The 13,621-nt window shown below is 47.4% G+C and overlaps 1 protein-coding gene across 1 annotated transcript; it reads left to right on the top strand.

Annotated features, from left to right (window-relative positions):
* Window positions 1–208: 208 nt before the first annotated feature.
* On the top strand, window positions 209–8,158 carry ACADS (acyl-CoA dehydrogenase, C-2 to C-3 short chain). Its single transcript, XM_019472253.1, has 9 exons — window positions 209–490; window positions 2,442–2,591; window positions 2,790–2,901; window positions 3,309–3,460; window positions 3,740–3,910; window positions 5,187–5,324; window positions 5,595–5,690; window positions 6,033–6,089; window positions 6,739–8,158. Exons 1-9 carry the CDS (start codon window positions 209–211, stop codon window positions 6,889–6,891), a joined length of 1,311 nt encoding a protein of 436 aa, XP_019327798.1. The 3' UTR covers window positions 6,892–8,158.
* Window positions 8,159–13,621: the final 5,463 nt, after the last annotated feature.

Raw genomic sequence — 13,621 nt, 5'->3', positions numbered from 1 at the left:
CGGCTGCGGTCCCGGATCCCGCGGCCCCCGTGCCGGGGGAAAAGTGTCCTTCCGGGGAGGCTCCCAGCCGCGCTGTATGAGTCCCGCCTGAGGCCGGGTCCTCCTGGGCCGGTTTCAACCCCCTTCCCCGGGCGTGAAGGGAAACAATGGCGCTTAATTCCTTTTCTTCCTTTCAGCGCTGGCCTTTAGGTGCCTCCGCCGACTGCACATGGTGTACCAGACAGCGGAGCTGCCAGAAACCCACCAGATGCTGCGTCAGACGTGCCGGGACTTCGCAGAAAAGGAGCTGATGCCTCTCGCAGCTCAGCTGGATAAGGAGCACCGCTTCCCGGCCGAGCAGGTGTGTGCTGCTCCCGCCGGGAGCTGGGCACGAGAGATGCAGGGTGGTCGTTTCCCGATGCTGCGTCAGACGTGCCGGGACTTCGCAGAAAAGGAGCTGATGCCTCTCGCAGCTCAGCTGGATAAGGAGCACCGCTTCCCGGCCGAGCAGGTGTGTGCTGCTCCCGCCGGGAGCTGGGCACGAGAGAGGCAGCCTGGCTCGTTCAGAGCCTGACTTAGAATCATAGAATCACTTAGGTTGGAAAAGACTCTTAAGATCATCAAGTCCAACGGTAAACCATAATCCTTGCTTTAAGTGCCAGCCCAATTACTTAAACCTCAGAGTTTCCTCCAGGGAGGGAAAATGCATTGCTTTCAAAGGTACAGGACAAATGCTTACGCAACGCATGATATCCTGACAGCAAAACAAGGAAATCTAGGTGCCCTGATCTCCTGATTTTCCTCTGCTGCTGCAGCAGGACCACCTGGGCCTGAAGCAAAATGTACATTAAGCTCTGGCTTAGCAGAAAATTGAAGTTTAGACCAGCTTGTGGGCGAGTTCTTTGAGCGTGGAGGTTGTAATGCCCACAGGACATTTGGAGCTCTTTACCTTTACTTGTGTTTCTCTGTATTTGGCTTTAGTACCATTGAATTTTCGGTTCTCTTACTGACTTTCCTGTGGGCTGTAATACAACTGACTTATAAAATCAATGAAATATTTTTATAGACTGCACATAACCATAAAAATGGTTTATAGTGAGGAAGCATAGATGACCTGAGTGCATTTCGGATGGTGAAAAGAAGTCATCAGGAGATAGGAGATGCATGTTGGTCATCCTCTAGGGCTGTGAAGAAATTGAGATTCCAGTCAAACCTGTGACTTCTCTTGTGGAAAGCAGTACAGACACAGCAGTACATTCTGTGCCGTGTCGAGCAGACTAACTCACCTGTTTTGTTGCAATGAAATACTAAGCTCCAGAAAAATATGTACTGTTATGTTAGCCAGAAGGCTCCAAGCAAGCACAGTCAGAGGCATGCGAATTTTGTCATACACCCCTCTTTCTACTAAGGAGTAGGGAAGAAGGAGTAAGGAAGATAGCCAGGAAAGTCACACTCACTCTAAGGAAGAAAATACTTTCCTCTTTACTTCACTGTTCTTACCTGACATTTTGAGTCCTTTCGCTTGAATGTGTAGGGGAAAATTCAAAATGCAAACTGTTTATTAAGATAAAGCAACACACATAGAACTAGTTGCTGTCTTTTGTTCATCCTCTGGATTTGATATGAAGGACTAGTGTTTGGGTGCCCATACAGAAGGGAAAGTATTTGTTTAAAAATTTCTCCTGGGTCCTATTAAAGCAAGCAGAGGCTGGTAATACGCTTATTTCTGCAACACCAAAAGCTTGACATCTTAAATATAAAAACAGAGGAAAGCTTGTTTTTTCTCTTGTATGTTGCCAAACATTAACAAGAGACCTAGAGTGAGACAGTCGGTGCTTTGAAGAACTTACAGTTAAGAAGCCAGGGGTCCAGCTGAGGAACTTGGGGTGGAATAATTTGGAATGTAACCAACAACTAAATTCTCTGGGAAGCGAGACCTGGCTTTAATGGGAATGAAAAAATCACCTTCTTGCAAACTGTTCTGTGGGTCATTCATTCTGTAAAATTCTTTCCTTGTGCAGTCCTAGGCTGAAGCTCAGCAGACTCAAAGGTAAAGTTCTAATGATTTTTATCAGCTAGATTTCCCATTGAGAGCTTCCTACTGACAGCAGACACGGAAGGGGAAAAGCTTTGGTGGGAGGCTAAGGAAATGCTGGTGGGGTTGTATCTCCCTATTTCACCTTCAAAAGGCTCCCTCCTTCCCGGTACTGAAGAGAGCTCTTTAAATAATTAAGAGGCTCATCTTAGGCAGCAGTGACTGCGTACAGCTCTTGTTGCAGTCATCGGGACCTGGGACACTTACGATGTTAGTACAGTCAGATTCCCATTTCACCAGGAGTTGTGCGCATCTTTTCCTCTGTGTGTAGCCCTGCTATGACCTGTCTTTATCTCCATGTGTCTGTGTGTATTTGCTGGGACACTGGTGGTGCAGAGGATCTTACTTCTCCGTTCCCTACGTGCAGGTGAAGAAGATGGGTGGCTTAGGGCTGCTGGCTATGGATGTGCCAGAGGAGTACAAAGGAGCAGGCCTCGACTACCTGGCCTATTCCATTGCTGTGGAGGAGATCAGCAGGGGCTGCGCATCCACGGGCGTCATTCTCAGCGTCAATAATGTAAGTGTCTCAGGTTGTGTGTGACAGACAGGCGTGGAACCGAGTCTGGCATCGGGGTTATTGGAGAGGAGCGTATGGGAGAAATGGGATCTGTTCCTGTGGTGGGTTCTGGTGTGTTGGAGAGCGTTAGGGACATTAGGGAGTTACTGGATGGCTTGTACCTTCAAGAGGCACTAACTCAACTCTCAATTCTTAAAGTCTCTGTATTTAGGGCCAATACTCAAGTTTGGCTCCGAAGAACAGAAGCACAAGTGGATTGCTCCCTTCACTGGCGGAGAGAAAATCGGCTGTTTTGCCCTTAGTGAACCAGGTGATGTGACTGTTACCGTTCCTGTTGCAAAGAACGTAGGGTAGCTTCTTTCCTTAGTCAGGTTCAGGATGGACTTTAGGTCTGTGAAATTCTAACAGTTTGTAGAAAGGTGGTTTATAGCAATTCTGTGTAAATGAAGTCTCAGTGCTCAAGATACTAACTGCCAGCCCCGTGGTCCACACTGAAAATTTTCATTCCCTATATGTGAGCAGAGCTCTGGAGATGGACGCATCTTAGACACGTGGGCCTTTCCCCTTCTTGTTTGGGTCCTCTGGGAGGGACAGTGCTGACACTGCAGCAGTTACGAGAGGTGCCATGAGCTGACAGTGGGTGTGCGGGCAGGGGGTGGGTTTGTGCCCCCGGCTGCCACTGATTGCCTGAGTTTTGTTTGCTGGTGCCTTGCTCAGGAAACGGCAGTGACGCAGGTGCGGCATCCACAGTGGCACGCCTGGATGGTGACAAGTGGGTTCTGAATGGCACCAAGGCCTGGATCACCAACGCCTGGGACGCCTCGGCCACCGTGGTGTTTGCTACTACGGATAAATCCCTGAAGCACAAGGTGTGTTCAGTGTGTCAGTCAGGAAAAAGGGCCGGGAGCAAAGGAGTTGTGCAGGAGAAGTGCTTTGAAAAGGCTCTGGGGACTCTGTACTTAGAGCCATGCAGGCATCGAGCAGAAGAGCGGCTGATGTGCGCTGGCTTTTTTCTGTCTCAGCTCTCCCCTCCCTTCTCCCAGTTACCCAGACATGTGGCTCCTGTGAAAAATGTTTGGAGGAAGCCTGTTGACACCCAGGTAAGTGGGAAGTTGGCACCATTCCTAAGAGTTTGGGTCTTGTTGCAGGGCATTAGCGCGTTCCTGGTTCCCATGCCAACTGCTGGGCTGTCACTGGGGAAGAAAGAAGACAAGCTGGGAATCCGAGCCTCTTCCACTGCCAACCTGATATTTGAGGACTGTCGGATACCCAAGGCCAACCTACTGGGGCAGCTGGGAATGGGCTTCAAAATCGCCATGGTAAGAGATGGATCGGGGTGCAGCTGTGGTTGTGTAGAGCCATAGTTCCCAAGCTTACCATTTTCAAAACTATTTTCAGACTTAGGATCACTGTGGTGAGAACCGCTAGCATAAGCTGTTCTGTGTAACATTAAGCAGTTGACCCCTCTTGCCAACGCGGAAGAAATCATTCATAGAGCTTGATGAATCATTGATTTACCATAGGTCCTTGAGAGCACTTTTATTATAGACCCAACATGGTGGTTCTCAGATGAAGGAATGCCAATGCTGCTGAGGCACTGTGTGAGCAGGGTTGGTGTATTTTAATTTTTCTCCTCTCCCAACCCTCTATTCCTCCAGTTTGTACCCGTAGATAAAGGGAAAACACAGCATTTTCCCTAAATACTTTGGCAGAGGAAAGCTGTCCTGGAGGCACAGGACAACCTCTGGATAGTATCTAAAGGTGGATGATATCTGAGTTACGGCACGTGTGTGACTTCTGAGGAGGAGCCAGGCAGCTGTGGAACAGTGCGTTCCCTGCAGTGACGCACTCCCTTGGAAGTGTTCATTGCTCGCTCTGCAGGGGCAAAACACCATTTGTTGGCCTGATTTTTTGAAAAAGGCTGAGCTCCCTGGAGACCAGCCCCTTCCATTATGTCCACAACTAAAAGAACGCATCGGTCACCAGCCACTTTTTTAAGACGCTCAGCCCAGGACTGAGAAGGTGAAGCCTTTTCTCACTGTGCTGTAAATGCTTCCTGTGCATAGTGAGGCAGGGAAGCAGTTAAAAGCCTAATGGGCAGGTGTTTGAGGTAAGTCAGGTTATTGACTCAATTCACTAGTCATTTTGAAAAATGCTTGCTTCAGTGTGTACTAATGATGAGGGCAAAGAGGAAAACTGTCCAGATTTCAATTTTTTTTTTTCCAGTTAAACTAAAATCAGCTGCACAGTGAGCCAGAGGTCTAGCTGAAGGGTTCTTTTCAGCCCCTTCCAGAGCAGATGCTCCTCATTGTGCTGTTTCCCTTATTTTGCACCCCCCTCCTTTTTTTTCCCCAGCTAATAAGAAGCAATACCTCTCCTTTCTGCTTTCCTTCTTGTACCCCTGGCTTCTCTCTGCAGTGCCCAGTATGTTTTATAGCTCTCTCTTCCTGCATAACTGGGAATATTCTGAATCAAACAGGTCTGACCAGAGGATACTAAGGCTACAGCAGCTTCCCAGCAAGAGCAGAAATGCGAGTGTACTATTTTTTGATGAAGCATGGCTTGACTCAACACACTATTTTGTGTCTTTCACAGCAAACTCTGGATGCAGGAAGGATTGGTATCGCCTCACAGGCTCTTGGAATAGCACAGGCAGCTCTGGACTGTGCTGTGGATTATGCTGAAAAGAGAATGGCCTTCGGGGCGCCCATCACAAAGCTACAGGCAGTGCAGGTACGAGCTACGCGGACGGGGCAGTTCCAGACATTGCTGGTGCTGGTGGAAGGTTCATGTGGGCTCTCGGGCGTGGCTTCAGGCACGCTTTGCACTGTCTGAGATAAACAAGGTAATAATTTCTGTTTTCAAACACCGTTAAAACTGATTGTTGGGATGGAGGCGATCCTTTTCTAGCAACACTGGCCTCAGAGGTGGGAGACTTCCGCTGTATGTTCTTGTGCGAGCACAGGCTGCCACCTGGAACAAAGGCAGTGTTTGTCATTGCAGTTTAAGCTAGCAGATATGGCTGTGGCCTTGGAGGGCGCGCGCTTGCTGACCTGGAGAGCTGCTATGCTGAAAGACAATGGGAAGCCCTTCACAAAGGTATTTCCAACCTTGCATTTGTCTAGCAGCGACAGCGCTGGGCACAGGCTCAAGGCAAGAAAACCGTGCTATGTACAGCATCGCTGCGTTCAGCTCTTGCTCAGCCAGCGCTGTCAGTGTTTAACCCACTGGCAGATATTGGACTTTGCTGTCTAACCTCAGACAGCCTGCTGAGCTGAGTCCTGGTTTTAGCTGAGGGGAGGGGGGTGGCCACTGATAGCTGGCACCAGTGATCAGTCCTGTCTCTGCACAGCTGGTCTGTGAGCATTCAAGCTCCTCGTGCAAGTGAGGTGTTCCTTTTTGTGATAGCAGCACCCTCAGTGATGTTTTCCTTCCCCAAAGGAAGCAGCGATGGCCAAGTTGGCTGCATCAGAAGCTGCAACAGCCATTGCTCATCAGGTAATTACTTCAATTGACACCTCTGATATACTGCATGCTGAAAGGGAGATTGTGTTGTCGCACAACAAGTGCGTGGGGAAGGTGGGATGGATTTTATTAATTTATTTTTTTAAACAAACCCATATGGCTGAAGCTGGTTAGCACAGCCACCTTCCTGGATTTTGGGGTGGGGTGTGTGTGCGCAGGGATTTATGCTGGCCTGTGGCAGCTGTATTATTACAGTGTTCTTGTGCCTGCTGCTGTCCTGGGCAGTGTCAAAGTTTTGAGCAGGATCAGCGATGTGGGTGCACCAGTCAGGACTAGTAGTAAGCTTGCAACATGGTGAGCAAATGGAGCAGGACCTCTGGAGTCTGCATTTATTTTACCCTGTCCTTAATAAACGTGTCTTAGCTGAACATGGATCGCTAACAACTACCTCTGAAGCTGTTCATTCTCTGTCTGGGACATCAGTATTGCTCTTACCTGGCTCAAATCCTGTTTATTCCTCTGATTGGAAATAGGCTGCAGTCAGTCATCCCCATGTGTCTGTCTGTCTCCCCCCCCCCCAGTTATGCTTGCAGTGGGCTTAGCTTCTTTTAAGGTGGCTGTGTTCTGTAGAAAATGAATTCCTTGACCCTGCTGCCTTTCTAACCTGCTACCTTTGTTTCAGGCCATCCAGATCTTAGGTGGGATGGGCTATGTGACAGAGATGCCAGCAGAACGCCATTACCGTGACGCTCGTATCACCGAGATCTATGAGGGGACCAGTGAGATCCAAAGACTGGTGATAGCAGGTCAATTGCTGAAGGCCTACCGCAGCTGAAGAAGCTGACTAGAGCAAGACACTTCCCCAAAGCGCCTCGTAACGGTGCATAACAGTGATCAAGTCTTGGCCCTCTTGAACAAGGCTAATGATGGAAGTTTTCCTCACCAATGAGTAACTGACTCTCTTGTTAAAATGTGCTGCTTCTTCTTTGGACAAAGTATGGTGCACGGAAGGCCGTATCTAGGTTTGTAAGTGATGGCTGTAAGTGCAGGAGGGAGGAGGCAACCTGTCCTTGTAGGGGAGCGTAGGGCTTTTCCTAAACCAGAGCGTTGTTTTGGTTTGGTAGTGGCAAAATGACTTTGCTGTTCAGTAAAGTCAGCAGCTCTCCCTGCGTGCTTCCCAGCCACTGCCTGTTGTGCAAGGATTTGTCACTACGTGGTACTTGATAACCAGTGCCAAAGTTAGAGGCACTGAGAGACGTGACCCCTGGGCCCTGTTCCAGGCTGCAGGTTACATTGCCTCTTCTGATCAGGGTTTGATGAATTTTAGGTGTGGGATGCAGCTATGTGTGAGCTCCTAATGGGATACTGGCTGTGCCGAGGTAATCCTTGCAGCAGTACACTTTTCCCCACTTTCAGCAGGAAAGGAGCCATACGGGAGGACACAGGTACTACCTACACACAAAGGGCTCTTCGGACAGCGTGTGGTTGCTGTCTATGTAGATGTAAAAACAAAGGTCAGAAAAAAAAAAACAACCCTCGATCTTGTCCAGCAGAGCCCAGCAGCCTGCCCACTCAGCCACTTACAGATGCAGGTGTAAAAGCAAAGGACAGAAAAGCTGCAATGCCTGAGACTGATTTAAAAAAAAAACAAAAAACCACCAAAAAACCTCTGCTCCCACAGCTGCTTTTACTGTACCAACAACTACCCAACAGGAAAGAAAGTGCACGAAGTGACAGTAACAGCCTTTAATCTCTACATTTTTTTGGGCAACAACAAGGAAATGAACAGATGACATAGCAGATCTTACCAGGAAGCTTTAGCCATAGCACATATCCTCAATCAGTTATCTTTGGCAAGAAATTAACTTTCAGAAGATTCAACAGCCAAAAGAAAAGCACTAAACTCAGGAAAAGATGGAGAGGATTAAGACTACAGCTGGTATGGGCTGATCCCTTGTCCAAACGACGAGTACACTAGAGGTAGATGGTTATTTTCCTGTGGTGCCATTTATTTATTTAGATTTGTGTGGAGAGAAAAACAGGAGGATTCTATTACACATAAGAGAGCAGAGAAGACAAATAAAACCTGATTTTTAAAGGACCACCAGTCCCCACTTTCTTTTTTTTTAATGCAAATGTGAATTTATTTAGAATATTTTCTTCCAGTCGCAAGAGAGAGGAGCATAGGTTTATGGCCACTGCATGCACGAGTTAGACACCGCTTTGCAGTGCAGTGGGTGTTCGCTAGTGCAGAGGTCCCAGCAATATAAATAATACCTTTGCAGGTCGCTAGAGGGCAACGGCATGTTGGGACAAAGTCTTGAATTTCTTCTTGCTGCTCTCACAAACTTAAGGATTAACAGAAACAGAGCCAGGCAGTGAATTCAACAGGAGTACTTCTACTGGAAAACCATTCTAATGACTGTGAATGTGTTGTAAATTACGGAGGGCTTCTAGGAGTGAGAGATGCTTTTCTAGCTTGATTTCAGCCCGTATCGCCACTTTGATGATTGCTGAAGGCTCCCATCTATGATTGTGTAGGAGAAAGTGGTACTGTTTTACACTTACTTCTTGCAGCCACTCAGCTAGAGCAGGAGCTGTAGGGCTGCTCCCTGCAAGAAACTGAGGACTTTGGGAATGCAATTACTGTTCGGTGCTCGTCTTCACTGACCTCGTGTGCTGAAGTCCAGCTGAATCCCCAGTGACCCAGCGCAGTCAGTCACACTTAGGCCATGCCTGCTGCACTGTTTCCCCTCTCTTCACCTAGCTGCTTCTCTTAGATAGGCTTTACCATACCGTCAGCGCTTTCAGACTGCTCCTCTTCAACATCACGCCTCCTTCATTTACCAACTCTAAATGACTGCAGCTTCTCGTCTCCAGAGCAGAGTGAAATTGCCCCTGTACAGGCACCATGGCTGACCTAAGGGGGAGAATAGCGATGAACACCTCAGCTGACAGAGAACACACCTGAAGAACCTGCAAACTAGATGTACCAAATCCCATGTGGACCTTCTGCAGAGAATACGGGGGGGGGCAGCATCAAGTAATTGACTGTTCTTGGGGAAGCCCTGCTGCTGCACCTGTGACCAGAGCCTGCTTTTGGGAACGCCTGGATCATGCACTGTGTGCCTCATTAACAAGCTTCTTGCTAGCTCTGACATCAGTACAACAGCTGACCTGGCTCACAACTGCATACTTGATGCTAACTTGCTGAGCGCTGCCCCTCTGCCATAGTCTGTATCAGATTACACTGCACATCATCAAATTGCAGAAAGGGCGGAGCTGGTCAAAAAATCACCCATCTACATACAGCATACCCGTCAGGTTCCTGAGCCTAGGAACAGCTTAAGATACTCTGTTAGGAGTTCCCTTTTGCTATTACCTAAAAACATGCTTTAAGGGTGCAAAGTCTCTCAAACAAAGGCTTTCCAATACCTTCCTTGCTGCCACAGGTCCGGAGAGGGATATGTCACACAGCACTGCTGTGAGCAGTGCTTTGGGGTAAAGGGCACGGTTATGCACAAAGCCTGCCCCAGAGCGCCAAGAGCAACGAGCTGGCTTTTCTCAGAGCAAGATACTAGGAGCTTACTCCTCGCTGCTGCTGGCTGAGAGAATTTTGGCTGTAACAAATGTGCATCTGCTCCTCAGGGCTGTTACAGAAGAGAACTGCTGAAAGTGCAGAACACAAACAAGTTTTGCAGCATTAAATAGGGAGCTCTTACCAAGAGCCACCCCCAGACAGCACTAACCTGGCTAGGGGTGGGTAGGGCCAGGCCTTCCTTTGAGAAAAGGGTCTATGTACAGGAGAAGCCAAAAGTTTTTAGTTTACAAACTCAGCCAACATTGCCAAGTTGGGGCACTGAGATGGGAAAATCAGGTCCTACATAAATTAGAAAGAGGTGGGGAAGGAGATGAGCCACAGCTGCACTTTTCAAGGACATTGTGTTTTTTGCCCCACAATGCTCGTAAGTGTACGTGAAACTGGTTAAGAGGCAGACTACTGGGAATGAAGCAAGGGGAGCCCTAACTAGAATCCTTTCTTAGGAAACACAGTTACAGTAATGAGGAGTTACTTCCCCCCCCACACACACCTTAGATTTGATATATTTTATATCATGTATGAAGCTCATAGTCTCTTCATGTGAGTTCCCAACAGACTAAAGGAAGAGACAAGCTGTTCTGGGCTGTCACAAATACACACAGGTGAGAAATACTTAACTCTTCCTGCAGAGCCCACGCAGGAAGCCACATCCTTCTTGGCCCGTTGCCCACCAAGAATGAGGAGGTGCCTGGACTCTGGATCCCCCTCTGAAGCATCTACCTTCCTCAGAGCACAGATGGACAGGGCTCACCTCTCAATTTCACACACTTTTGAAAAAAAAACACCCGAAGCGCCATCTCAGCCTTCCAAGTTTAAGCAGCATATAAAGTGTTTTACAGGGCTCAGCTGAAATTGCTGTAGTATTGCTTCCACATCAGAATAGTCTCCTCTACTAGTCTTTTCTGACAGTGTTGTCTACAAGAAAAACAGGACAAATTATTTTGATTTTAAATTAAGATTTTGTTTTGCCTAAGTTGAGAGTCCTCATTATACACACAGACCTGGCAACAGCCACCCATGCAGGTTATGTTGGGGCTCTTGGAAAGCATGAAAAATGCCAAATTTGAAAGACATCCTGAAGTAAAAAAGCAGAAGTATGTATAACAGGAAGAAGAAACGGACTAGAGATAAAAAAATGTGACAGTGCTGTACCTTGAATGAAAAATGCAGTTTACTACTGTTTAGCTAAAAATTAATTTCAAATTCCACTCACTCACTACTTGTATAAAAAGAAAAATAGTTGGGAGCCTTCCCTCCACTTCCCCCTCCAAGGAGGTCAGTACTGAGCTGGGGAAGCCACCCAACCGTCGGTATATGTTTCCTAATTGCCTCAATGACTCCTTCCCCTTCTCTCGCAGAACGTACCGTACTTCCACGCTCAAGACAGGAAACGTTCATCTCGGCAAAAGGCTTCTGAATGTCACACGATTGAAACTGCAGCGCTGGCCACCCTGGTGTGCTCCCGAGCCTCTGCAGGCAGCGCAGTACGGCCTCGCAGCCGGGCTGGGCACGGATGTGACAACTTCCCAGGTTGCTCCCAACAGGCCGGTGCAGGCACAGAACGACCAGCTTGCATTTCTAATACACTTTACCCACACTGGCTGGCCATTTCTGAACTCGTAATATCTGTAAGTTTAAGTGTGACCTTAGGGAAATTTCAAAATACAAACCAGTAAAATTTCTAAGCTGACTATTCCCAAAGACGCAGCAGAAAACCGACTCCAGAACTGTTAACAGGTTTGTACATTACAACTCTGGTCCGTGTCCTGACAACTTCACTATAAACACACTCCAGTCTATCACTTTTTTGCCAATGTCCTTTTACCTTCCTACAAAAAGGCTTATGTTACTCAAACAATTATTAAAATATTTTTTTCTGACAACTTTTCAGAAGAAAGGGCGGGTAGTTTGGCGATCTCACCACAGGACTTTGTGTCAAGTAGTTTATTAAGGAGTTCAACAAAATGTTAAACCAAGAAGGCATGAACAACCGTGCCAGACCCCACAGGGACAGGGAGCCCTAGGCCCTCGATGGCCTCTGGAAATCCGAAGGACCCAAAGCAGCTTGTAGTTTCATCCTCAAGCTGAGAAGGTGCGTGGTCAGCCAGACTGAAGAAACAAGGACAAAAGGTGCGTCTGCGCAGAGAGGGCCCAGCAGCTGAGTAGCGAGGTAGGAATCTGTGTCTAATTCCCCCAAATGCTGAGGTTGTTCTAGACAGGAGAGCTGTGGGACAAAGCTTTACAGCTTTAACTTACTCAAAAAACCTAGGAGAATGCTTTTCCCTCTGCAAGCGTAATAGCTTTGTATTTAGGACGGTTACGCTTCAGTTAACCTCTGCAAAGCACCAAAATCCTTTTCCTGCCAGTGGTGGCTGCTGTTCCACACTGAAGGGGCAGCGAACACTTTTCCGTCCAGTTTTGCTCACCTGGCAGGTGCAAGCTTCCGCCGGGGACGCGGGGCGGTCAGCTCAGTGCAGCAGGCACTACCTGCGGGTTCAGAAACAAAGTGTTGCAGCTACAGCTCGGTCTCTTACCTCAGCACAAGTCAGAAGGTCGCACAGTGTGCAGGAGAGCAATACAGCTTAAAAAGGAAGGCCAAGATTTTTCTGGAAAGCGAACTTAATTCTCATAAGCATTTGTCAATTAGCACTCCTAGAACTTCTTCCAGAATCCTTTTTAACTGTAGAAGATCATTCATAGGCGTGCTTTCCTGGCAGGGACTAAAAAATGCCACTGCAAAAGAGAAAAAGGCCTTTTATTTTAATTCCAAAGGCAGGAGGGAACTGCTGAGAAGCTGAAAGCACCTGAGGTGCATTGCTACCAGGTGGGTGGAAGGGCTAGGAAGATAAAGCAGTAGCAAACCGGATCTAAAGATGTTATTCCACCGCTTGGAACCTCTGGGCAAAAAAAACAAAACAAAAAAGTGTCTTTTTTCTCTCTCTGAATATCCTCATCAATATTTTATTCACCTTAAGCTTGAGGCGTATACCTGAAAACTGATGCCTTTCTGTTATCCCAAGGTGGCTGCAAGTCTGGGACCTAACACCTGCCCTGAACAGTAAAAGCCGATTTTTAATTAAAAACTATTTATTTCATTAAAACGTGACGGTTACCTGATGATGAGCATTGCAGGCACATGCTAGAGGAAACGCTTTCAACTAAGTGAAAGATATGAACTGGGGGGGAGGGCCCAGAGTTAATAAAAATGAAGTCACGACATCCCCCCTGCCACACCCGCCCACCCACACTTGCTAAATCTTAGCGCCCCCGCCCCCCTGAAGGGCTGTGCTGCTGCTTACTGTTTCTTCAGATGTTTTACCTGTCTCAGAGATCTGCTACAGCCAGCTCAGAGGCCGTCGGCCCCTCTGCCTGCGAGCAGTGGCAAGCCTGCCTGAGAACAGAGGAAGATGGTAATTAATGACAGTACACATGCGTGGCTAGACAAAAGTTTTCTACCGTGCTAAATACGCTCTTCTTGTAACATCTGGCAGAGCAGAAAGGATCAGACGTTTCACTGAAGCTTCCTTACCTGTTGCAACGAAATCGTACCCCAAAGTGATGTTACCGTTCCGTCAGGTTTGTTCTTAAACGTTCCCGTTTTCCTTCCAAGTCAACTAACGGTTACCAGCATCTATCCAACTAACAAGAGCTATGACCTTTCAGGAGAGTTCCCCAAACCCAATTTGGCAGAGTACTTTAAAGGACAAAAGTTTTGGTTACCTCAGGGAAGCCTTTCAGTCAATAAAATAACAGAACTGGAACTGCTGGTTTAAAAAAAAAAATAATAAAATCCACATTTTAACAGGCTACAGGTACAAAGCAGTCAACACACAAACTCCAACCAGTCACAACAGTAAAGGACAGTTTTCTTTTTCTTTTTTCCTTTTTTTTTTTCTTTAAGGGGCAGGGGCATGGAAAAAATACAGCACACTAATGAAACAAAATGCAAAAAATACAAAAAAAA

This window comes from Aptenodytes forsteri, unplaced genomic scaffold (assembly GCF_000699145.1).
Source record: "Aptenodytes forsteri isolate BGI_AS27 unplaced genomic scaffold, ASM69914v1 Scaffold323, whole genome shotgun sequence".
Taxonomy (NCBI): domain Eukaryota; kingdom Metazoa; phylum Chordata; class Aves; order Sphenisciformes; family Spheniscidae; genus Aptenodytes; species Aptenodytes forsteri.
This window is presented reverse-complemented; position numbering and strand designations above follow the sequence as displayed.

Excerpts from the sequence above, each read along its gene's own strand:
- ACADS (XM_019472253.1), top strand. The coding sequence starts at position 209 with ATGGTGTACCAGACAGCGGAGCTGCCAGAAACCCACCAGATGCTGCGT. Across the intron at positions 3,461-3,739 it reads ATAAATCCCTGAAGCACAAG|GGCATTAGCGCGTTCCTGGT; the intron begins GTGTGTTCAGTG and ends GTCTTGTTGCAG. Across the intron at positions 6,090-6,738 it reads CAACAGCCATTGCTCATCAG|GCCATCCAGATCTTAGGTGG; the intron begins GTAATTACTTCA and ends CCTTTGTTTCAG.